The 25538-nt window shown below is 35.2% G+C and overlaps 1 protein-coding gene across 1 annotated transcript in view; it reads left to right on the top strand.

Annotated features, from left to right (window-relative positions):
* Positions 1-3263: 3263 nt before the first annotated feature.
* Positions 3264-25538, top strand: part of mst1 (macrophage stimulating 1) — a 65902-nt gene continuing 43627 nt past the window's right edge. Inside the window, exons 1-2 of the mRNA XM_061932320.1 lie at positions 3264-3514; positions 14243-14387. Coding sequence (XP_061788304.1) covers positions 3349-3514; positions 14243-14387 — 311 coding nt within the window. The 5' untranslated portion in view covers positions 3264-3348. The remainder of the gene's footprint in view (positions 3515-14242; positions 14388-25538) is intronic.

The raw sequence follows: 25538 nt of genomic DNA, 5'->3' as shown, positions 1-25538 counted from the left end.
CCATCCGCCGCCTCAGGAAGGGAAAGCAGTGCACTATCAACACCGTGTATGGCGAGGATGGTGTTCTGCTGACCTCGACTGCGGATGTTGTGGATCGGTGGAGGGAATACTTCGAAGACCTCCTCAATCCCACCAACACGTCTTCCTATGAGGAAGCAGTGCCTGGGGAGTCTGTGGTGGGCTCTCCTATTTCTGGGGATGAGGTTGCTGAGGTAGTTAAAAAACTCCTCGGTGGCAAGGCCCCGGGGGTAGATGAGATCTGCCCGGAGTTCCTTAAGGCTCTGGATGCTGTGGGGCTGTCTTGGTTGACAAGACTCTGCAGCATCGCGTGGACATCGGGGGCGGTACCACTGGATTGGCAAACCGGGGTGGTGGTTCCTCTCTTTAAGAAGGGGAACCGGAGGGTGTGTTCTAACTATCGTGGGATCACACTCCTCAGCCTTCCTGGTAAGGTCTATTCAGGTGTACTGGAGAGGAGGCTACGCCGGATAGTCGAACCTCGGATTCAGGAGGAACAGTGTGGTTTTCGTCCTGGTCGTGGAACTGTGGACCAGCTCTATACTCTCGGCAGGGTCCTTGAGGGTGCATGGGAGTTTGCCCAACCAGTCTACATGTGTTTTGTGGACTTGGAGAAGGCATTCGACCGTGTCCCTCGGGAAGTCCTGTGGGGAGTGCTCAGAGAGTACGGGGTATCGGACTGTCTGATTGTGGCAGTCCGCTCCCTGTATGATCAGTGCCAGAGCTTGGTCCGCATTGCCGGTAGTAAGTCGGACACGTTTCCAGTGAGGGTTGGACTCCGCCAAGGCTGCCCTTTGTCACCGATTCTGTTCATAACTTTTATGGACAGAATTTCTAGGCGCAGTCATGGCATTGAGGGGATCTGGTTTGGTGGCTGCAGGATTAGGTCTCTGCTTTTTGCAGATGATGTGGTCCTGATGGCTTCATCTGGCCAGGATCTTCAGCTCTCACTGGATCGGTTCGCAGCTGAGTGTGAAGCGACTGGGATGAGAATCAGCACCTCCAAGTCCGAGTCCATGGTTCTCGCCCGGAAAAGGGTGGAGTGCCATCTCCGGGTTGGGGAGGAGATCTTGCCCCAAGTGGAGGAGTTCAAGTACCTCGGAGTCTTGTTCACGAGTGAGGGAAGAGTGGATCGTGAGATCGACAGGCGGATCGGTGCGGCGTCTTCAGTAATGCGGACGCTGTATCGATCCGTTGTGGTGAAGAAGGAGCTGAGCCGGAAGGCAAAGCTCTCAATTTACCGGTCGATCTACGTTCCCATCCTCACCTATGGTCATGAGCTTTGGGTTATGACCGAAAGGACAAGATCACGGGTACAAGCGGCCGAAATGAGTTTCCTCCGCCGGGTGGCGGGGCTCTCCCTTAGAGATAGGGTGAGAAGCTCTGCCATCCGGGAGGAGCTCAAAGTAAAGCCGCTGCTCCTCCACATCGAGAGGAGCCAGATGAGGTGGTTTGGGCATCTGGTCAGGATGCCACCCGAACGCCTCCCTAGGGAGGTGTTTAGGGCACGTCCGACCGGTAGGAGGCCGCGGGGAAGACCCAGGACACGTTGGGAAGACTATGTCTCCCGGCTGGCCTGGGAACGCCTCGGGGTCCCACAGGAAGAGCTGGACGAAGTGGCTGGGGAGAGGGAAGTCTGGGCTTCCCTGCTTAGGCTGCTGCCCCCGCGACCCGACCTCGGATAAGCGGAAGAAGATGGATGGATGGATGGATGGTGAGCAATGACTAGATCTTTAAAAAAAACGGTTTGATTTTTAGATTTCATATAACAAAAATAAAAATCAACACAAACGAAAAAACTGTCCAAAAACAAATGTTTACATATATTACGACACCGGACTCGAACCGGAAGTTGCTATTTAAAGAGACTACTGCGGACTGGCATGTTGGGGGAAACATGTGTAGTGTTTACAAAAAACATACTGATCCATGATCGTCTAGTCCAGTGTTTTTCAACCACTGTGCCGCGGCACCGTGGGAGATTATCTAATTTCACCTATTTGGGTTAAAAATATTTTTTGCAAACCAGTAATTATAGTCTGCAAATGATGTGTTGTTGTTGAGTGTCTGTGCTGTCTAGAGCTCGGCAGAGTAACCGTGTAATACTCTTCCATATCAGTAGGTGGCGGCCAGTAGCTAATTGCTTTGTAGATGTCGGAAACAGCGGGAGGCAGCGTGCAGGTAAAAAGGTGTCTAATGCTTAAACCAAAAATAAACAAAAGGTGAGTGTACCTCAGAAAAGGCATTAAAGCGTAGGGAAGGCTATGCACTGAACTGGCTGAATGCTGGACGACAGCAAAGACTTACTGTGGAGCAAAGGCAATGTACATCCGAACATGACGTGACAATCAACAATGTCCCCACAACGACGGATACAAACAACTGTAATATTCTTGATTGCTAAAACAAAGTAGATTCGGGAAATATCGCTTAAAGGCAGACATGAAACTGCTACAGGAAAATACCAAAAAAAAAAAAGAGAAAAAGCCACCAAAATAGGAGCGCAAGACAAGAACTAAAACACTACACAGAGGAAAACAGCAAAAAACTCTAAATAAGTCATGTCGTTACAGTACACCTACTTTGAGACAAGAGCTATATTGATGCATGGTTGGTTATGCTTTAAATTCGTATCCAACAATTGCAACAACGACTTTTTACTGTCAACTGAGTTTTGTTTTTTAATTATTTCTGCTGGTGGTGTGCCTCCGGATTTTTTCAACACTAAAAATGTAACTTGGCTCAAAAAAGGTTGAAAAACACTGGTCTAGTCTTTCTGGTGAAGGGTTCAAAACCACAATGTTTTTTCCTACAAGCCAGTCCACTTAATAAAAAAAAAATATGTTTATCGTGTCTGCTCACTGGTGATTTTTATTTTTGCTATTGGAAATAGAAAATAAAAATTAAACTGTTTATTGGATGTAGTTATTGCCCTTTGGTACTCCAAAAAAAGTGTGCCGTAAAGCAATAACTATAGATCTGGGGGAAAAAAGAAAATGCAATGACAGAGACTGTAGTCTATCTTCTTTATATTTGACTTGATTAATATAAGTACTATTACAAAAACAAAACGTCATTCTTTTTAGTTTTTCCAATTATAATAAAATGTAATAGTTCATTTGAAAAAAAGAATAATAAAAAATACAGGTTGTTATGTTTTTGTGTGTGTTGGTTTCAAATGGAAAAACAAATGAAGATAGGATTTTGTTGATTAATGATTACTCATTTTATTGATCGCCTCATTTGGGGTGAAAGCTTGTGTTTGAATAAGAGCTTGGTGTTCCTCCCTGGGTGCTCGTCTTACATTTTCACATCCTGGAATTCTTCTCCATGAATTCGTCTCCCTCTTCTCCAACATTCTTACTGCCATTTTCACTTGGGATGGGACGTCCTAAAAAAAACACCCGAGTAAGACGTCTTGTGTTTGTTAGTGATCTTTGCCTTACAGCAATGAAAGTTGTGCTGTGTTGTTTACTGACCGCTGGACTCGTCACTGGTGAGTTTTTATTCATCATTCCAAGATCTTTTAAAGGTTTTATAAATCTTTTGTCTGTTTTCAAAAGTATTACTCTCTTATTTCACGGCATGATAAACTGTACTTTAGCCATGTAAATAGTGTGTCCCTCTGGGATGCAGCAGGTCCAAAGGTCAAATGTGCATGCTGGTGCCCAAATTTTTGCACATGCAAGCTACTGTTCTGTACCACTCTCCTATACCACTCTATTTCATTCTGAACCACTCTACTATACCGCTCTATTTCATTCTGAACCACTCTACTATACCACTCTATTTCATTCTGAACCACTCTACTATACCACTCTATTTCATTCTGAACCACTCTACTATACCGCTCTATTTCATTCTGAACCACTCTACTATACCACTCTATTTCATTCTGAACCACTCTACTATACCACTCTATTTCATTCTGAACCACTCTACTTAATTCTGTACCACTCTACTATACCACTGTATTCCATTTCATACAACTTTACTAAACCACCCTTTTTCATTCTGTTCAACTCTACTACAACACTATTTCGTTCTATACAACTGTACTGTACCACTCCATCCCATTCTTTACAACTATGCTATGCCACTGTATTCCATTCTATACAACTCTACTATACCACTCTCTTTCATTCTGTACCACTCTACTATTCCACTCTATTTTACTTTATACAACTCTACTATACTACTCTATTTCATTATCTACCACTCTAGTATACCACTCCATCTCATTCTCTACAACTCTGGTATGCCACTCTATTTCATTCTATACAACTCTACTATACCACTCTATTTCATTCTGCAGCACTTTACTATACCACTCCATTTATTCTGTACCTCTCTACCATATCATTTAATACCACTCTACTATACCACTCTATTGCATTCTACAAACCCCGTTTCCATATGAGTTGGGAAATTGTGTTAGATGTAAATATAAACGGAATACAATGATTTGCAAATCATTTTCAACCCATATTTAGTTGAATATGCTACAAAGACAACATATTTGATGTTCAAACTGATAAACATTTTTTTTTTTTGCAAATAATCATTAACTTTAGAATTTGATGCTAGCAACACTTGACAAAGAAGTTGGGAAAGGTGGCAATAAATACTGATAAAGTTGAGGAATGCTCATCAAACACTTATTTGGAACATCCCACAGGTGAACAGGCAAACTGGGAACGGGTGGGTGCCATGATTGGGTATAAAAGTAGATTCCATGAAATGCTCAGTCATTCACAAACAAGGATGGGGCGAGGGTCACCACTTTGTCAACAAATGCGTGAGCAAATTGTTGAACAGTTTAAGAAAAACCTTTCTCAACCAGCTATTGCAAGGAATTTAGGGATTTCACCATCTACGGCCCGTAATATCATCAAAGGGTTCAGAGAATCTGGAGAAATCACTGCACGTAAGCAGCTAAGTCCGTGACCTTCGATCCTTCAGGCTGTACTGCATCAACAAGCGACATCAGTGTGTAAAGGATATCACTACTTGGGCTCAGGAACACTTCAGAAACCCACTGTCAGTAACTACAGTTGGTCGCTACATCTGTAAGTGCAAGTTAAAACTCTCCTATGCAAGGCGAAAACCGTTTATCAACAACACCCAGAAACGCCGTCGGCTTCACTGGGCCTGAGCTCATCTAAGATGGACTGATACAAAGTGGAAACGTGTTCTCTGGTCTGACGAGTCCACATTTCAAATTGTTTTCGGAAACTGTGGACGTCGTGTCCTCCGGACCAAAGAGGAAAAGAACCATCCGGATTGTTATAGGCGCAAAGTTGAAAAGCCAGCATCTGTGATGGTATGGGGGTGTATTAGTGCCCAAGACATGGGTAACTTACACATCTGTGAAGGCGCCGTTAATGCTGGAAGGTACATACAGGTTTTGGAGCAACATATGTTGCCATCCAAGCAACGTTACCATGGACGCCCCTGCTTATTTCAGCAAGACAATGCCAAGCCACGTGTTACATCAACGTTGCTTCATAGTAAGAGAGTGCGGGTACTAGACTGGCCTGCCTGTAGTCCAGACCTGTCTCCCATTGAAAATGTGTGGCGCATTATGAAGCCTAAAATACCACAACGGAGACCCCCGGACTGTTGAACAACTTAAGCTGTACATCAAGCAAGAATGGGAAAGAATTCCACCTGAGAAACTTAAAAAATGTGTCTCCTCAGTTCCCAAACGTTTACTGAGTGTTGTTAAAAGGAAAGGTCATGTAACACAGTGGTGAACATGCCCTTTCCCAACTACTTTGGCACGTGTTGCAGCCATGAAATTCTACGTTAATTATTATTTGCAAAAAAAAAAAAAAAAAAGTTTATGAGTTTGAACATCAAATATCTTGTCTTTGTAGTACATTCAATTGAATATGGGTTGAAAAGGATTTGCAAATAATTTTATTCTGTTTATATTTACATCTAACATAATTTCCCAACTCATATGGAAACAGGGTTTGTACACAACTCTACTATTCCACTCGATGTCATTCTATTCCACTCTACTATACCACTCTATACCACTCAATACCACTCTGCTATACCACTATATTCCATTCTATACGACTCTACTATACCACTCGATTTCATTCTATTCCACTCTGCTATACAACTCTATTCCGTTCAATTGCTTGGATTCAAAATGAGGTCATTAAATATGTGTGGTGGTCAAGCCAGCGTCTGGTCTCAATGGGTACTAGGCGCCATTTAGCCTTTCTCGAAGAAAAAGGCCCTATGCTTGCTTTGTTTTCGGCTGTTAAAAAAACCGTTTGAATCGCAACAAGGATAAACGTTTCTTCAGAGTTCCTCGAGAGGTAATAGAGAATGGTGGTAGAGCGCAAGATTTTATGGAAAAAAACGACAAAAGTACCACACACTCCAGTCCAAAGGAGCAGAGTCGAAGAATGCATGAGTTTGCAGTGACCACTCAGTTAAAGATTTGTTTTTTAACATTTATTTGTTCCCATTTAAGTATTATCTTGCTATTATTTGTATTTCTTAAGAGTGTTTCGTAAAGCACCAACCTGGCAAGTCTAAATAAACGAAATCAAATGTGGGCAAAATCTAAAAGAGTTATAAGCTTTTACCAAAGGCAACAATAATAAATGAAGCTCTTAGCACACACACAATGTTGACATTGTGTGTGTGTACTACTGTGATAACGACAGGGGAAAACACGCGTACAAAGGCAGGCACCAAACATGGCTGGAGACACGAAGTGAGTCATGAAATGCAAACTTACCCGAGCAAATACGATGCATGATTTATCCTGGAGAGTCTTGAGGGACGGCGTGGCTCAGATGGTAAAGCGGCCGTGTCAGCAACTTGAGGGTTCCACATCTGCGGTCCCCCAAGGTTTCTCATTGTCATCCCATTGGGTTGAGTTTTTTCTTGCTCTGATGTGGGATCTGAGCCGAAAATGTCATTGTGGGTTGTGCAGCTCTTTGAGACACTCGTGATTTTGGGCTATATAAGTAAACTTTGATTGATTGATACTCCATTCTATACCACTCTACAGTACTTCTGTATTCCATTCTATACGCCTCTACTATACCACTCTATTCCATTCTATACTGCTCTACTGTATCACTCTATTCCATTCTATACCATGCCACTTACCACTTTATTCCATTATATACCAATCTACTATACCACTTTATTCCATTCTATACCCCTCTACTTTTACAATATATACCACTCTACTATACCACTCTATTCCATTCTATACCACTCAACAATACCATTCTATCCCACTCTTCACCACTCTGTACCACTCTATACCACTTTAAATACTACTCTATAAACCAATCAATAGCACTTTAAGTAAATGATAAATGGGTTGTACTTGTATAGCGCTTTTCTACCTTCAAGGTACTCAAAGCGCTTTGACACTACTTCCACATTTACCCATTCACACACACATTCACACACTGATGGAGGGAGCTGCCATGCAAGGCGCTAACCAGCACCCATCAGGAGCAAGTGTCTTGCTCAGGACACAACGGACATGACGAGGTTGGTACTAGGTGGGGATTGAACCAGGGACCCTCGGGTCGCGCACGGCCATTATTCCACTGCGCCACGCCGTCCCTAGTACTACTCTAAATACTACTATATACCACTTTAAATACTACTCTACAAACCACTCTATAGCACTTTAAATACTACTCTAAATACCACTCTGCACCACTTTAAATACTAGTCTACAAACCACTCAATAGCACTTTAAATACTACTCTAAATACCACTATAGCACTTTAAATACTACTCTATAAACCACTCAATAGCACTTTATATACTACTCTAAATACCACTCTATACCACTTTAAATACTACTCTATAAACCACTCAATACCACTTTAAATACTACACTATAAACCACTCTATACCACTGTAAATACTACTCTATAAACCACTCTATAGCACTTTAACTACTACTCTATAAACCACTCAATAGTACTTAAAATACTACTCTAAATACCACTCTATCCCACTTTAAATACTACTCTATAAACCACTCTATAGCACTTTAAATACTACTCTAAATACCACTCTATACCACTTTATATACTACTCTAAATACTACTCTATACCACTGTAAATACTACGCTATGAACCACTCTATAGCACTTTAACTACTACTCTATAAACCACTCAATAGCACTTAAAATACTCCTCTAAATACCACTCTATCCCACTTTAAATACTACCCTATAAACCATTCTATACCACTTTAAATACTACTCTAAATACCACTCTATACCACTTTATATACTACTCTATAAACCACTCTATACCACTTTAAATACTACTCTATAAACCACTCTATAGCACTTTAAATACTACTCTATAAACCACTCAATAGCACTTAAAATACTACTCTAAATACCACTCTATCCCACTTTAAATACTACTCTATAAATCACTCTATACCACTTTAAATACTACTCTATAAACCACTCTATACCACTTTAAATACTACTCTATAAACCACTCTATAGCACTTTATATACTACTCTAAATACCACTCTATACCACTTTAAATACTACTCTATAAACCACTCAATACCACTTTAAATACTACTCTATAAACCACTCTATACCACTGTAAATACTACTCTATAAACCACTCTATAGCACTTTAACTACTACTCTATAAACCACTCAATAGTACTTAAAATACTACTCTAAATACCACTCTATCCCACTTTAAATACTACTCTATAAACCACTCTATAGCACTTTAAATACTACTCTAAATACCACTCTATACCACTTTATATACTACTCTAAATACTACTCTATACCACTGTAAATACTGCTCTATGAACCACTCTATAGCACTTTAACTACTACTCTATAAACCACTCAATAGCACTTAAAATACTCCTCTAAATACCACTCTATCCCACTTTAAATACTACCCTATAAACCATTCTATACCACTTTAAATACTACTGTAAATACCACTCTATACCACTTTATATACTACTCTATAAACCACTCTATACCACTTTAAATACTACTCTATAAACCACTCTATAGCACTTTAACTACTACTCCATAAACCACTCAATAGCACTTAAAATACTACTCTAAATACCACTCTATCCCACTTTAAATACTACTCTATAAATCACTCTATACCACTTTAAATACTACTCTATAAACCACTCTATACCACTTTAAATACTACTCTATAAACCACTCTATAGCACTTTAAAAACTACTATATAAACCACTCTATAGCACTTTAAATACTACCCTATAAATCACTCTATACCACTTTAAATACTACTCTATAAACCACTCTATACCACTTTAAATACTACTCTATAAACCACTCAATAGCACTTAAAATATTCCTCTAAATACCACTCTATCCCACTTTAAATACTACCCTATAAACCATTCTATACCACTTTAAATACTACTCTAAATACCACTCTATACCACTTTATATACTACTCTATAAACCACTCTATACCACTTTAAATACTACTCTATGAACCACTCTATAGCACTTTAACTACTACTCTATAAACCACTCAATAGCACTTAAAATACTACTCTAAATACCACTCTATCCCACTTTAAATACTACTCTATAAATCACTCTATACCACTTTAAATACTACTCTATAAACCACTCTATACCACTTTAAATACTACTCTATAAACCACTCTATAGCACTTTATATACTACTCTAAATACCACTCTATACCACTTTAAATACTACTCTATAAACCACTCAATACCACTTTAAATACTACTCTATAAACCACTCTATACCACTGTAAATACTACTCTATAAACCACTCTATAGCACTTTAACTACTACTCTATAAACCACTCAATAGTACTTAAAATACTACTCTAAATACCACTCTATCCCACTTTAAATACTACTCTATAAACCACTCTATAGCACTTTAAATACTACTCTAAATACCACTCTATAGCACTTTATATACTACTCTAAATACTACTCTATACCACTGTAAATACTACGCTATGAACCACTCTATAGCACTTTAATTACTACTCTATAAACCACTCAATAGCACTTAAAATACTCCTCTAAATACCACTCTATCCCACTTTAAATACTACCCTATAAACCATTCTATACCACTTTAAATACTACTCTAAATACCACTCTATACCACTTTATATACTACTCTATAAACCACTCTATACCACTTTAAATACTACTCTATAAACCACTCTATAGCACTTTAAATACTACTCTATAAACCACTCAATAGCACTTAAAATACTACTCTAAATACCACTCTATCCCACTTTAAATACTACTCTATAAATCACTCTATACCACTTTAAATACTACTCTATAAACCACTCTATACCACTTTAAATACTACTCTATAAACCACTCTATAGCACTTTATATGCTACTCTAAATACCACTCTATACCACTTTAAATACTACTCTATAAACCACTCAATACCACTTTAAATACTACACTATAAACCACTCTATACCACTGTAAATACTACTCTATAAACCACTCAATAGTACTTAAAATACTACTCTAAATACCACTCTATCCCACTTTAAATACTACTCTATAAACCACTCTATAGCACTTTAAATACTACTCTAAATACCACTCTATACCACTTTATATACTACTCTAAATACTACTCTATACCACTGTAAATACTACTCTATGAACCACTCTATAGCACTTTAACTACTACTCTATAAACCACTCAATAGCACTTAAAATACTCCTCTAAATACCACTCTATCCCACTTTAAATACTACCCTATAAACCATTCTATACCACTTTAAATACTACTGTAAATACCACTCTATACCACTTTATATACTACTCTATAAACCACTCTATACCACTTTAAATACTACTCTATAAACCACCCTATAGCACTTTAACTACTACTCCATAAACCACTCAATAGCACTTAAAATACTACTCTAAATACCACTCTATCCCACTTTAAATACTACTCTATAAATCACCCTATACCACTTTAAATACTACTCTATAAACCACTCTATACCACTTTAAATACTACTCTATAAACCACTCTATAGCACTTTAAAAACTACTATATAAACCACTCTATAGCACTTTAAATACTACTCTATAAATCACTCTATACCACTTTAAATACTACTCTATAAACCACTCTATACCACTTTAAATACTACTCTATAAACCACTCAATAGCACTTAAAATACTCCTCTAAATACCACTCTATCCCACTTTAAATACTACCCTATAAACCATTCTATACCACTTTAAATACTACTCTAAATACCACTCTATACCACTATATATACTACTCTATAAACCACTCTATACCACTTTAAATACTACTCTATAAAACACTCTATAGCACTTTAACTACTACTCTATAAACCACTCAATAGCACTTAAAATACTACTCTAAATACCACTCTATCCCACTTTAAATACTACTCTATAAATCACTCTATACCACTTTAAATACTACTCTATAAACCACTCTATACCACTTTAAATACTACTCTATAAACCACTCTATAGCACTTTAAAAACTACTATATAAACCACTCTATAGCACTTTAAATACTACTCTAAATACCACTCTGCACCACTTTAAATACTAGTCTATAAACCACTCAATAGCACTTTATATACTACTCTAAATACCACTCTATACCACTTTAAATACTACTCTATAAACCACTCAATACCACTTTAAATACTACTCTATAAACCACTCTATACCACTGTAAATACTACTCTATAAACCACTCTATAGCACTTTAACTACTACTCTATAAACCACTCAATAGTACTTAAAATACTACTCTAAATACCACTCTATCCCACTTTAAATACTACTCTATAAACCACTCTATAGCACTTTAAATACTACTCTAAATACCACTCTATACCACTTTATATACTACTCTATACCACTGTAAATACTACTCTATGAACCACTCTATAGCACTTTAACTACTACTCTATAAACCACTCAATAGCACTTAAAATACTCCTCTAAATACCACTCTATCCCACTTTAAATACTACCCTATAAACCATTCTATACCACTTTAAATACTACTCTAAATACCACTCTATACCACTTTATATACTACTCTATAAACCACTCTATACCACTTTAAATACTACTCTATAAACCACGCTATAGCACTTTAACTACTACTCTATAAACCACTCAATAGCACTTAAAATACTACTCTAAATACCACTCTATCCCACTTTAAATACTACTCTATAAATCACTCTATACCACTTTAAATACTACTCTATAAACCACTCTATACCACTTTAAATACTACTCTATAAACCACTCTATAGCACTTTATATACTACTCTAAATACCACTCTATACCACTTTAAATACTACTCTATAAACCACTCTATACCACTTTAAATACTACACTATAAACCACTCTATACCACTGTAAATACTACTCTATAAACCACTCTATAGCACTTTAACTACTACTCTATAAACCACTCAATAGTACTTAAAATACTACTCTAAATACCACTATATCCCACTTTAAATACTACTCTATAAACCACTCTATAGCACTTTAAATACTACTCTAAATACCACTCTATACCACTTTATATACTACTCTATACCACTGTAAATACTACTCTATGAACCACTCTATAGCACTTTAACTACTACTCTATAAACCACTCAATAGCACTTAAAATACTCCTCTAAATACCACTCTATCCCACTTTAAATACTACCCTATAAACCATTCTATACCACTTTAAATACTACTGTAAATACCACTCTATACCACTTTATATACTACTCTATAAACCACTCTATACCACTTTAAATACTACTCTATAAACCACTCTATAGCACTTAAAATACTACTCTAAATACCACTCTATCCCACTTTAAATACTACTCTATAAATCACTCTATACCACTTTAAATACTACTCTATACCACTTTAAATACTACTCTATAAACCACTCTATAGCACTTTAAAAACTACTATATAAACCACTCTATAGCACTTTAAATACTACTCTATAAATCACTCTATACCACTTTAAATACTACTCTATAAACCACTCTATACCACTTTAAATACTACTCTATAAACCACTCAATAGCACTTAAAATACTCCTCTAAATACCACTCTATCCCACTTTAAATACTACCCTATAAACCATTCTATACCACTTTAAATACTACTCTAAATACCACTCTATACCACTTTATATACTACTCTATAAACCACTCTATACCACTTTAAATACTACTCTATAAACCACTCTATAGCACTTTAACTACTACTCTATAAACCACTCAATAGCACTTAAAATACTACTCTAAATACCACTCTATCCCACTTTAAATACTACTCTATAAATCACTCTATACCACTTTAAATACTACTTTATACCACTTTAAATACTACTCTATAAACCACTCTATAGCACTTTAAATACTACTATATAAACCACTCTATAGCACTTTAAATACTACTCTATAAATCACTCTATACCACTTTAAATACTACTCTATAAACCACTCTATACCACTTTAAATACTACCCTATAAACCATTCTATACCACTTTAAATACTACTCTAAATACTACTCTATACCACTTTAAATACTACTCTATAAACCACTCTATAGCACTTTAAATACTACTCTATAAATCATCACTCTATACCACTTTAAATACTACTCTATAAATCACTCAATAGCACTTTAAATACTACTCTATAAATCATCACTCTATACCACTTTGAATACTGCTCTATAAATCATCACTCTATACCACTTTAAATACTGCTCTATAATCCACTCTATAGCACTTTAAATACTACTTTAAATACCACTCGATAGCACTTTAAATACTACTCTAAGTACCACTCTATAGCACTTTAAATACTACTCTATAAACCACTCGATAGCACTTTAAATACTACTCTAAATACCACTCTATAGCACTTTAAATACTACTCTATAAACCACTCTATAGTACTTTAAATACTACTTTATAAATCACTCTATAACACTTTAAATACTGCTCTATAAACCACTCTATAGCACTTTAAATACTACTCTAAATACCACTCTATCGCACTCTACATTACTCTGTACCACTGTTTGTATTCTGCACACAGTGTACAACATATATTTGCAGGTTATCGCAGTCCCTTGAATGATTTCCAGCGCTCAGAGGGCAGAGAACTGGTTACTACTTCCTGGAACTCAGGACGGGTTCTGCTGTTGTTGGTTCTAAACCTGGACGAGTGTGCTGCTCGCTGCTCGCTTTCACTGGACTGCAGGTAGCTCACGACACTACGACTATGTGAATATTAATACATGTCGTCATGGAAACACTGATGATGGCGACAGTTTGACCCTGGAACAGACTATTTCAATGTTCCATTGTTTCCCATAGAATAATTGTTCTCCAGTTTTGTTCAATTTAAAATGTTCCACTTTAATATATGCTAGTTGTTAGGCCACACTGCACTCTTTTTGTTTATATTAAGTGTATGCTACAATGTCTTAAATGTGTATTACGTGCATACTAGTGTGTTTTATATGTGTATTACGTGCATACTAGTGTGTTTTATATGTCTATTACGTGCATACTAGTGTGTTTTATATGTCTATTACGTGCATACTAGTGTGTTTTATATGTCTATTACGTACATACTAGTGTGTTTTGTATGTGTATTACGTGCATACCAGTGTGTTTTATATGTGTATTAAATAGTGTGTTTTATATTTGTATTACGTGCATACTAGTGTGTTTTATATGTGTAATACATGCATACTAGTGTGTTTTGTATGTGTATTACGTGCATACTAGTGTGTTTTATATGTGTATTAAATAGTGTGTTTTATATTTGTATTACGTGCATACTAGTGTGTTTTATGTGTATTACGTGCATACTAGTGTTTTTTATATGTGTATTAAACAGTGTGTTTTATATGTGTATTACATGCATACTAGTGTGTTTTATATGTGTATTACGTGCATACTAGTGTGTTTTATATGTCTATTACGTGCATACTAGTGTGTTTTATATGTCTATTACGTGCATACTAGTGTGTTTTATATGTCTAAGACTATTACGTGCATACTAGTGTGTTTTGTATGTGTATTATGTGCATACTAGTGTGTTTTATATGTCTATTACGTGCATACTAGTGTGTTTTGTATGTGTATTACGTGCATACTAGTGTGTTTTATATGTGTATTAAATAGTGTCTTTTATATTTGTATTACGTGCATACTAGTGTGTTTTATATGTGTAATACATGCATACTAGTGTGTTTTGTATGTGTATTACGTGCATACTAGTGTGTTTTATATGTGTATTAAATAGTGTGTTTTATATTTGTATTACGTGCATACTAGTGTGTTTTATGTGTATTACGTGCATACTAGTGTTCTTTATATGTGTATTAAACAGTGTGTTTTATATGTGTATTACATGCATACTAGTGTGTTTTATATGTGCATTACGTGCATATGTGTGTTTTATAAGTGTATAACATGCATATGTGTGTTTTGTGTGTATTGCACGCATATGTGTGTCTTATATGTGTAATACATGCATACTAGTGTGTTTTATGTGTGGATTACATGCATACTAGTGTGTTTTATATCTGTATTACAAACTTGCATACTAGTGTTTTATATGTGGATTACATGCATACAAGAGTGTGTTATATCTGTATTACAAACATGCATGCTAGTGTGTTTTATATGTGGATTACATGCATACCAGTGTGCTTTATATGTGGATCACATTAATATTACTGTGTTTTATATCTGTATTACAAACATGCATACTAGTGTGTTTTATATGTGGATTACATGCATACTAGAGTGTTTTATATCTTTATCACAAACATGCATACTAGAGTGTTTTATATGTGGATTACATGTATGCCAGTGTGTTTTATATGTGGATTACATGCATATTACTGTGTTTCTATATCTGTATTACAAACATGCATGCTAGTGTGTTTAATATGTGGATTACATGCATATTACTGTGTTTTATATATGTCTTACAAACATGCATACCAGTGTGTTTTATATGTGGATTACATGCTTACTAGAGTGTTTTATATGTGGATTACATGCTTACTAGAGTGTTTTATATGTAGATTACATGCATACTAGTGTGTTAGTTGTGCTCATACGTTTACATACCCTGGGAGAATTTATGATTTCTTGGCCATTCTTTAGAGAAAATGAATGACAATACAAAAACCTTTCTTCCACTCATGGTTAATGGTTGTGTGAAACTATTTACTGGCAAACAACTGTGTTTACTTGTTTCAAATCAAAATGACAAAAGAAAGTACCCAAATGACCCTGATCAAAAGTATACATACCCCAGTTGTTAATACCGTGTATTGCCCCCTTTAACATCAATGACAGCTTGAAGTCTTTTGTGGTAGTTGTGGATCCATCCATCCCATCCATTTTCTACCGCTTGTCCCTTTTGGGGTCGCGGGGGGATCGCTGGAGCCTATCTCAGCTACATTCGGGCGGTAGGCGGGGTACACCCTGGACAAGTCGCCACCTCATCGCAGGGCCAACACAGATAGACAGACAACATTCACACTCACATTCACACACTAGGGCCAATTTAGTGTTGCTAATCAACCTATCCCCAGGTGCATGTCTTTGGAGGTGGGAGGAAGCCGGAGTACCCGGGGGAACCCACACAGTCACGGGGAGAACATGCAAACTCCACACAGAAAGATCCTGAGCCCGGGATTGAACTCAGGACTACTCAGGACCTTCGTATTGTGAGGCAGATGTCCCACCGTGCTGCCGTAGTTGTGGATAAGGTTCTTTATTTTCTCAGATGGCAAAGCTGCCCATTCTTCTTGGCAAAAAGCCTCCAGTTCCTGTAAGTTCTTGGGCTGTCTTGCATGAACTGCACGTTTGAGATCTCCCCAGAGTGGCTCAATGATATTGAGGTCAGGAGATTGAGATGGCCACTCCAGAACCTTCACTTTGTTCTGCTGTAGCCAATGACAGGTCGACTTGGCTTTGTGTTTTGGATCATAGTCATGTTGGAATGTCCAAAAGCGGCCCATGCGCAGCTTCCGGGCTGATGAGTGCAAATTGTCCTCCAGTATTTTCTGATAACATGCTGCATTCATCTTGCCATCAATTTTGCCCAACTTTCCTGTGCCTTTGTAGCTCACACATCCCCAAAACATCAGTGATCCACCTCAGTGTTTCACAGTAGGAATGATGTTCCTTTCATCATTGGCCTTGTTGACTCCTCTCCAAATGTAACGTTTATGGTTGTGGCCAAAAAGTTCAATTTTGGTCTCATCACTCCAAATTACTTTGTTCCAGAAGTTTTGAGGCTTGTCTCTGTGCTGTTTGGCGTAATGTAAGCGGGATACTTTGTGACATTTGCGCAGAAATGGCTTTCTTCTGGTGACTCGACCATGCAGCCCATTTTCTTCAAGTGTCTCCTTATTGTGCATCTTGAAACAGCCACACCACAATTTTTCAGAGAGTCCAATATTTCAGCTGAAGTTATTTGTGGATTTTTCTTTGCATCTCGAACAATCTTCCTGGCAGTTGTGGCTGAAATCTTGGTCTGGTCTACCTGACCGTGGTTTGGTTTAAACAGAATCCCTCATTTTCCACTTCTTAATCAGCGTTTGAACACTGCTGATTGGCACTCTCAATTCCTTGGATATCTTTTTATACCCCTTTCCTGTTTTATGCAGTTCAATTGCCTTTTCTCGCAGATCCGTTGACTATTCTTTTGCCTTCCCCATGACTCAGCATCCAGAAACATCTGTGCAGCACTGGATGAAAGATGCAATGGTGTGTCAGAAGCCCAGAAACTCAATGACCTTTTATACACACACACGAATTACAAACAAACAGGTCTCAGGTGAGGATTGGAACCTTGATTAGCCATTCAAACCTGTTTGTGTCAACTTTTGTGCATGTTATCAGGTCAAAGTATTTGGGGTATGTAAACTTTTCATCAGGGTCATTTGGGTACTATCTTTTGTCATTTTGATTTAAAAAGAGTAAACACAGTTGTTTGCCAATAAATAGCTTCACACAACCATTAAGCATGAGTGGAAGAAAGTTTTTTGTGTTATCATTCATATTCTCTGAAGAATGGCCAAGAAATCATACATTCTCCCAGGGTATGTGAATTTATGAGCACAACTGTAGATTACCTGCATGCTAGTGTGTTTTATACTGTATGTGAATTACATGCATATTATTGTGTTTTCTATCTGTATTACAAACATGCATACTAGTGTGTTTTTTGTGTGTATTACACGCATACTAGTGTTTTTATATGTGGATTACATGCATACTAATGTGTTTTATATGTGGATTACATGCATATTATTGTGTTTTCTATCTGTATTATAAACAAGCATGCTAGTGTGTTTTATATGTGAATTACATGCATACTAGTGTGTTTTATATGTGGATTACATGCATATTACTGTGTTTTATATCTGTATTACAAACATGCATGCTAGTGTGTTTTATACTGTATGTGAATTACATGCATATTACTGTGTTTTCTATCTATGTTACAAACATGCATACTAGTGTGTTTTGTGTATTACATACATACTAGTGTGTTTTTTGTGTGGATTTCATGCATACTTGGGTTTTTATATGTGGATTGCATGCATACTAATGTGTTTTATATGTGGATTACATGCATATTACTGTGTTTTATATCTGTATGACAAACATGCATACGAGTGTGTTTTATATGTGGATTACATACATACTAGTGTGTTTTATATGGGGATTACATGCATACTAGTATGTTTTATATGTGAATTACATGCATATTACTGTGTTTTATATCTGTATTACAAACATGCATGCTAGTGTGTTTTATATGTGAATTACATGCATATTACTGTGTTTTCTATCTGTATTACAAACATGCATACTAGTGTGTTTTGTGTATTACATGCATACTAGTGTGTTTTGTGTATTACATGCATACTAGTGTGTTTTTTGTGTGGATTACATGCATACTTGGGTTTTTATATGTGGATTACATGCATATTACTGTGTTTTCTATCTGTATTACAAACATGCATACTAATGTGTTTTATATGTGGATTACATGCATATTATTGTGTTTTATATCTGTATGACAAACATGCATACTAGTGTGTTTTATATGTGGATTACATGCATACTAGTGTGTTTTATATGGGGATTACAGGCATACTAGTGTGTTTTATATGTGGATTGCAGGCATACTAGTATGATTTATATGTGGATTACATGCATATTACTGTGTTTTATACCTGTATTACAAACATGCATGCTAGTGTGTTTTATATGTGAATTACATGCATATTACTGTGTTTTCTATCTGTGTTACAAACATGCATACTAGTGTGTTTTGTGTATTACATGCATACTAGTGTGTTTTTTGTGTGGAGTACATGCATACTTGGGTTTTTATATGTGGATTACATGCATACTAATGTGTTTTATATGTGGATTACATGCATATTACTGTGTTTTATATCTGTATTACAAACATGCATACTAGTGTGTTTTATATGTGGATTACATGCATACTAGTATGTTTTATATGTGGATAACATGCGTATTACTGTGTTTTATATCTGTATTACAAACATGCATACTAGTGTGTTTTATATGTGGATTACATGCATACTAGTATGTTTTATATGTGGAGTACATGCATACTAGTGTGTTTTATATGTGGATTAAATGCATATTACTGTGTTTTATATCTGTATTACAAACATGCATACTAGTGTGTTTTGTGTGGATTACAAACATGGATGCAAGTGTTTTTTATATGTGTATTACATGCATACTAGTGTGTTTTGTGGATTACATGCATACTAGTGTGTTTTATATGTGGATTACATGCATACTAGTATGCTTTATATGTCATGCATATTACTGTGTTTTATATCTGTATTACAAACATACATGCTAGTGTGTTTTATATGTGAATTACATGCATATTACTGTGTTTTATATCTGTATTACAAACATGCATACCAGTGTGTTTTGTGTATTACATGCATACTAGTGTGTTTTGTGTATTACATGCATACTAGTGTGTTTTTTGTGTGGATTGCATGCATACTTGGGTTTTTATATGTGGATTACATGCATACTAATGTGTTTTATATGTGGATTACATGCATATTACTGTGTTTTCTATCTGTATTACAAACATGCATACTAATGTGTTTTATATGTGGATTATATGCATATTACTGTGTTTTATATCTGTATGACAAACATGCATACTAATGTGTTTTATATGTGGATTACATGCATAATAGTGTTTTATATGGGGATTACAGGCATACTAGTGTGTTTTATATGTGGATTGCATGCATACTAGTATGATTTATATGTGGATTACATGCATATTACTGTGTTTTATACCTGTATTACAAACATGCATGCTAGTGTGTTTTATATGTGAATTACATGCATATTACTGTGTTTTCTATCCGTGTTACAAACATGCATACTAGTGTGTTTTGTGTATAACATGCATACTAGTGTGTTTTGTGTATTACATGCATACTAGTGTGTTTTTTGTGTGGAGTACATGCATACTTGGGTTTTTATATGTGGATTACATGCATACTAATGTGTTTTATATGTGGATTACATGCATATTACTGTGTTTTATATCTGTATTACAAACATGCATACTAGTGTGTTTTATATGTGGATTACATGCATACTAGTATGTTTTATATGTGGATAACATGCGTATTACTGTGTTTTATATCTGTATTACAAACATGCATACTAGTGTGTTTTATATGTGGATTACATGCATACTAGTATGTTTTATATGTGGAGTACATGCATACTAGTGTGTTTTATATGTGGATTAAATGCATATTACTGTGTTTTATATCTGTATTACAAACATGCATACTAGTGTGTTTTGTGTGGATTACAAACATGGATGCAAGTGTTTTTTATATGTGTATTACATGCATACTAGTGTGTTTTGTGGATTACATGCATACTAGTGTGTTTTATGTGTGGATTACATGCATACTAGTATGCTTTATATGTCGATTACATGCATATTATTGTGTTTTATATCTGTATTACAAACATACATGCTAGTGTGTTTTATATGTGAATTACATGCATATTACTGTGTTTTATATCTGTATTACAAACATGCATACTAGTGTGTTTTGTGTATTACATGCATACTAGTGTGTTTTTTGTGTGGATTGCATGCATACTTGGGTTTTTATATGTGGATTACATGCATATTACTGTGTTTTCTATCTGTATTACAAACATGCATACTAGTGTGTTTTATAAGTGGATTACATGCATATTACTGTGTTTTATATCTGTATGACAAACATACATACTAGTGTGTTTTATATGTGGATTACATGCATAATAGTGTGTTTTATATGGGGATTACAGGCATACTAGTGTGTTTTATATGTGGATTGCATGCATACTAGTATGATTTATATGTGGATTACATGCATATTACTGTGTTTTATACCTGTATTACAAACATGCATGCTAGTGTGTTTTATATGTGAATTACATGCATATTACTGTGTTTTCTATCTGTGTTACAAACATGCATACTAGTGTGTTTTGTGTATAACATGCATACTAGTGTGTTTTGTGTATTACATGCATACTAGTGTGTTTTTTGTGTGGAGTACATGCATACTTGGGTTTTTATATGTGGATTACATGCATACTAATGTGTTTTATATGTGGATTACATGCATATTACTGTGTTTTATATCTGTATTACAAACATGCATACTAGTGTGTTTTATATGTGGATTACATGCATACTAGTGTGTTTTATATGTGGATAACATGCGTATTACTGTGTTTTATATCTGTATTACAAACATGCATACTAGTGTGTTTTATATGTGGATTACATGCATACTAGTATGTTTTATATGTGGAGTACATGCATACTAGTGTGTTTTATATGTGGATTAAATGCATATTACTGTGTTTAAATCTGTATTACAAACATGCATACTAGTGTGTTTTGTGTGGATTACAAACATGGATGCAAGTGTTTTTTATATGTGTATTACATGCATACTAGTGTGTTTTGTGGATTACATGCATACTAGTGTGTTTTATATGTGGATTACATGCATACTAGTATGCTTTATATGTCATGCATATTACTGTGTTTTATATCTGTATTACAAACATGCATGCTAGTGTGTTTTATATGTGAATTACATGCATATTACTGTGTTTTATATCTGTATTACAAACATGCATACTAGTGTGTTTTATATGTGGATTACATGCATAATAGTGTTTTATATGGGGATTACAGGCATACTAGTGTGTTTTATATGTGGATTGCATGCATACTAGTATGATTTATATGTGGATTACATGCATATTACTGTGTTTTATACCTGTATTACAAACATGCATGCTAGTGTGTTTTATATGTGAATTACATGCATATTACTGTGTTTTCTATCTGTGTTACAAACATGCATACTAGTGTGTTTTGTGTATAACATGCATACTAGTGTGTTTTGTGTATTACATGCATACTAGTGTGTTTTTTGTGTGGAGTACATGCATACTTGGGTTTTTATATGTGGATTACATGCATACTAATGTGTTTTATATGTGGATTACATGCATATTACTGTGTTTTATATCTGTATTACAAACATGCATACTAGTGTGTTTTATATGTGGATTACATGCATACTAGTATGTTTTATATGTGGATAACATGCGTATTACTGTGTTTTATATCTGTATTACAAACATGCATGCTAGTGTGTTTTATATGTGAATTACATGCATATTACTGTGTTTTATATCTGTGTTACAAACATGCATACTAGTGTGTTTTGTGTATAACATGCATACTAGTGTGTTTTGTGTATTACATGCATACTAGTGTGTTTTGTGTATTACATGCATACTAGTGTGTTTTTTGTGTGGATTGCATGCATACTTGGGTTTTTATATGTGGATTACATGCATATTACTGTGTTTTCTATCTGTATTACAAACATGCATACTAATGTGTTTTATATGTGGATTATATGCATATTACTGTGTTTTATATCTGTATGACAAACATGCATACTAGTGTGTTTTATATGTGGATTACATGCATAATAGTGTTTTATATGGGGATTACAGGCATACTAGTGTGTTTTATATGTGGATTGCATGCATACTAGTATGATTTATATGTGGATTACATGCATATTACTGTGTTTTATACCTGTATTACAAACATGCATGCTAATGTATTTTATATGTGAATTACATGCATATTACTGTGTTTTCTATCTATGTTACAAACATGCATACTAGTGTGTTTTGTGTATTACATGCATACTAGTGTGTTTTTTGTGTGGAGTACATGCATACTTGGGTTTTTATATGTGGATTACATGCATACTAATGTGTTTTATATGTGGATTACATGCATATTACTGTGTTTTATATCTGTATTACAAACATGCATACTAGTGTGTTTTATATGTGGATTACATGCATACTAGTGTGTTTTATATGTGGATTACATGCATACTAGTATGTTTTATATGTGGATTACATGCGTATTACTGTGTTTTATATCTGTATTACAAACATGCATACTAGTGTGTTTTATATGTGGATTACATGCATACTAGTATGTTTTATATGTGGATTACATGCATATTACTGTGTTTTATACTTGTATTACAAACATGCATGCTAGTGTGTTTTATATGTGGATTAAATGCATATTACTGTGTTTTATATCTGTATTACAAACATGCATACTAGTGTGTTTTGTGGATTACATGCATACTAGTGTGTTTTATGTGTGGATTACATGTATACTAGTATGCTTTATATGTCGATTACATGCATATTATTGTGTTTTATATCTGTATTACAAACATACATGCTAGTGTGTTTTATATGTGAATTACATGCATATTACTGTGTTTTATATCTGTATTACAAACATGCATACTAGTGTGTTTTGTGTATTACATGCATACTAGTGTGTTTTTTGTGTGGATTGCATGCATACTTGGGTTTTTATATGTGGATTACATGCATATTACTGTGTTTTCTATCTGTATTACAAACATGCATACTAATGTGTTTTATATGTGGATTATATGCATATTACTGTGTTTTATATCTGTATGACAAACATGCATACTAGTGTGTTTTATATGTGGATTACATGCATAATAGTGTGTTTTATATGGGGATTACAGGCATACTAGTGTGTTTTATATGTGGATTGCATGCATACTAGTATGATTTATATGTGGATTACATGCATATTACTGTGTTTTATACCTGTATTACAAACATGCATGCTAGTGTGTTTTATATGTGAATTACATGCATATTACTGTGTTTTCTATCTGTGTTACAAACATGCATACTAGTGTGTTTTGTGTATAACATGCATACTAGTGTGTTTTGTGTATTACATGCATACTAGTGTGTTTTTTGTGTGGAGTACATGCATACTTGGGTTTTTATATGTGGATTACATGCATACTAATGTGTTTTATATGTGGATTACATGCATATTACTGTGTTTTATATCTGTATTACAAACATGCATACTAGTGTGTTTTATATGTGGATTACATGCATACTAGTATGTTTTATATGTGGATAACATGCGTATTACTGTGTTTTATATCTGTATTACAAACATGCATACTAGTGTGTTTTATATGTGGATTACATGCATACTAGTATGTTTTATATGTGGAGTACATGCATACTAGTGTGTTTTATATGTGGATTAAATGCATATTACTGTGTTTTATATCTGTATTACAAACATGCATACTAGTGTGTTTTGTGTGGATTACAAACATGGATGCAAGTGTTTTTTATATGTGTATTACATGCATACTAGTGTGTTTTGTGGATTACATGCATACTAGTGTGTTTTATATGTGGATTACATGCATACTAGTATGCTTTATATGTCATGCATATTACTGTGTTTTATATCTGTATTACAAACATACATGCTAGTGTGTTTTATATGTGAATTACATGCATATTACTGTGTTTTATATCTGTATTACAAACATGCATACTAGTGTGTTTTGTGTATTACATGCATACTAGTGTGTTTTGTGTATTACATGCATACTAGTGTGTTTTTTGTGTGGATTGCATGCATACTTGGGTTTTTATATGTGGATTACATGCATATTACTGTGATTTCTATCTGTATTACAAACATGCATACTAGTGTGTTTTATATGTGGATTACATGCATATTACTGTGTTTTCTATCTGTATTACAAACATGCATACTAATGTGTTTTATATGTGGATTATATGCATATTACTGTGTTTTCTATCTGTATTACAAACATGCATACTAATGTGTTTTATATGT

This window comes from Nerophis lumbriciformis, linkage group LG38 (assembly GCF_033978685.3).
Source record: "Nerophis lumbriciformis linkage group LG38, RoL_Nlum_v2.1, whole genome shotgun sequence".
NCBI lineage: Eukaryota > Metazoa > Chordata > Actinopteri > Syngnathiformes > Syngnathidae > Nerophis > Nerophis lumbriciformis.
This window is presented reverse-complemented; position numbering and strand designations above follow the sequence as displayed.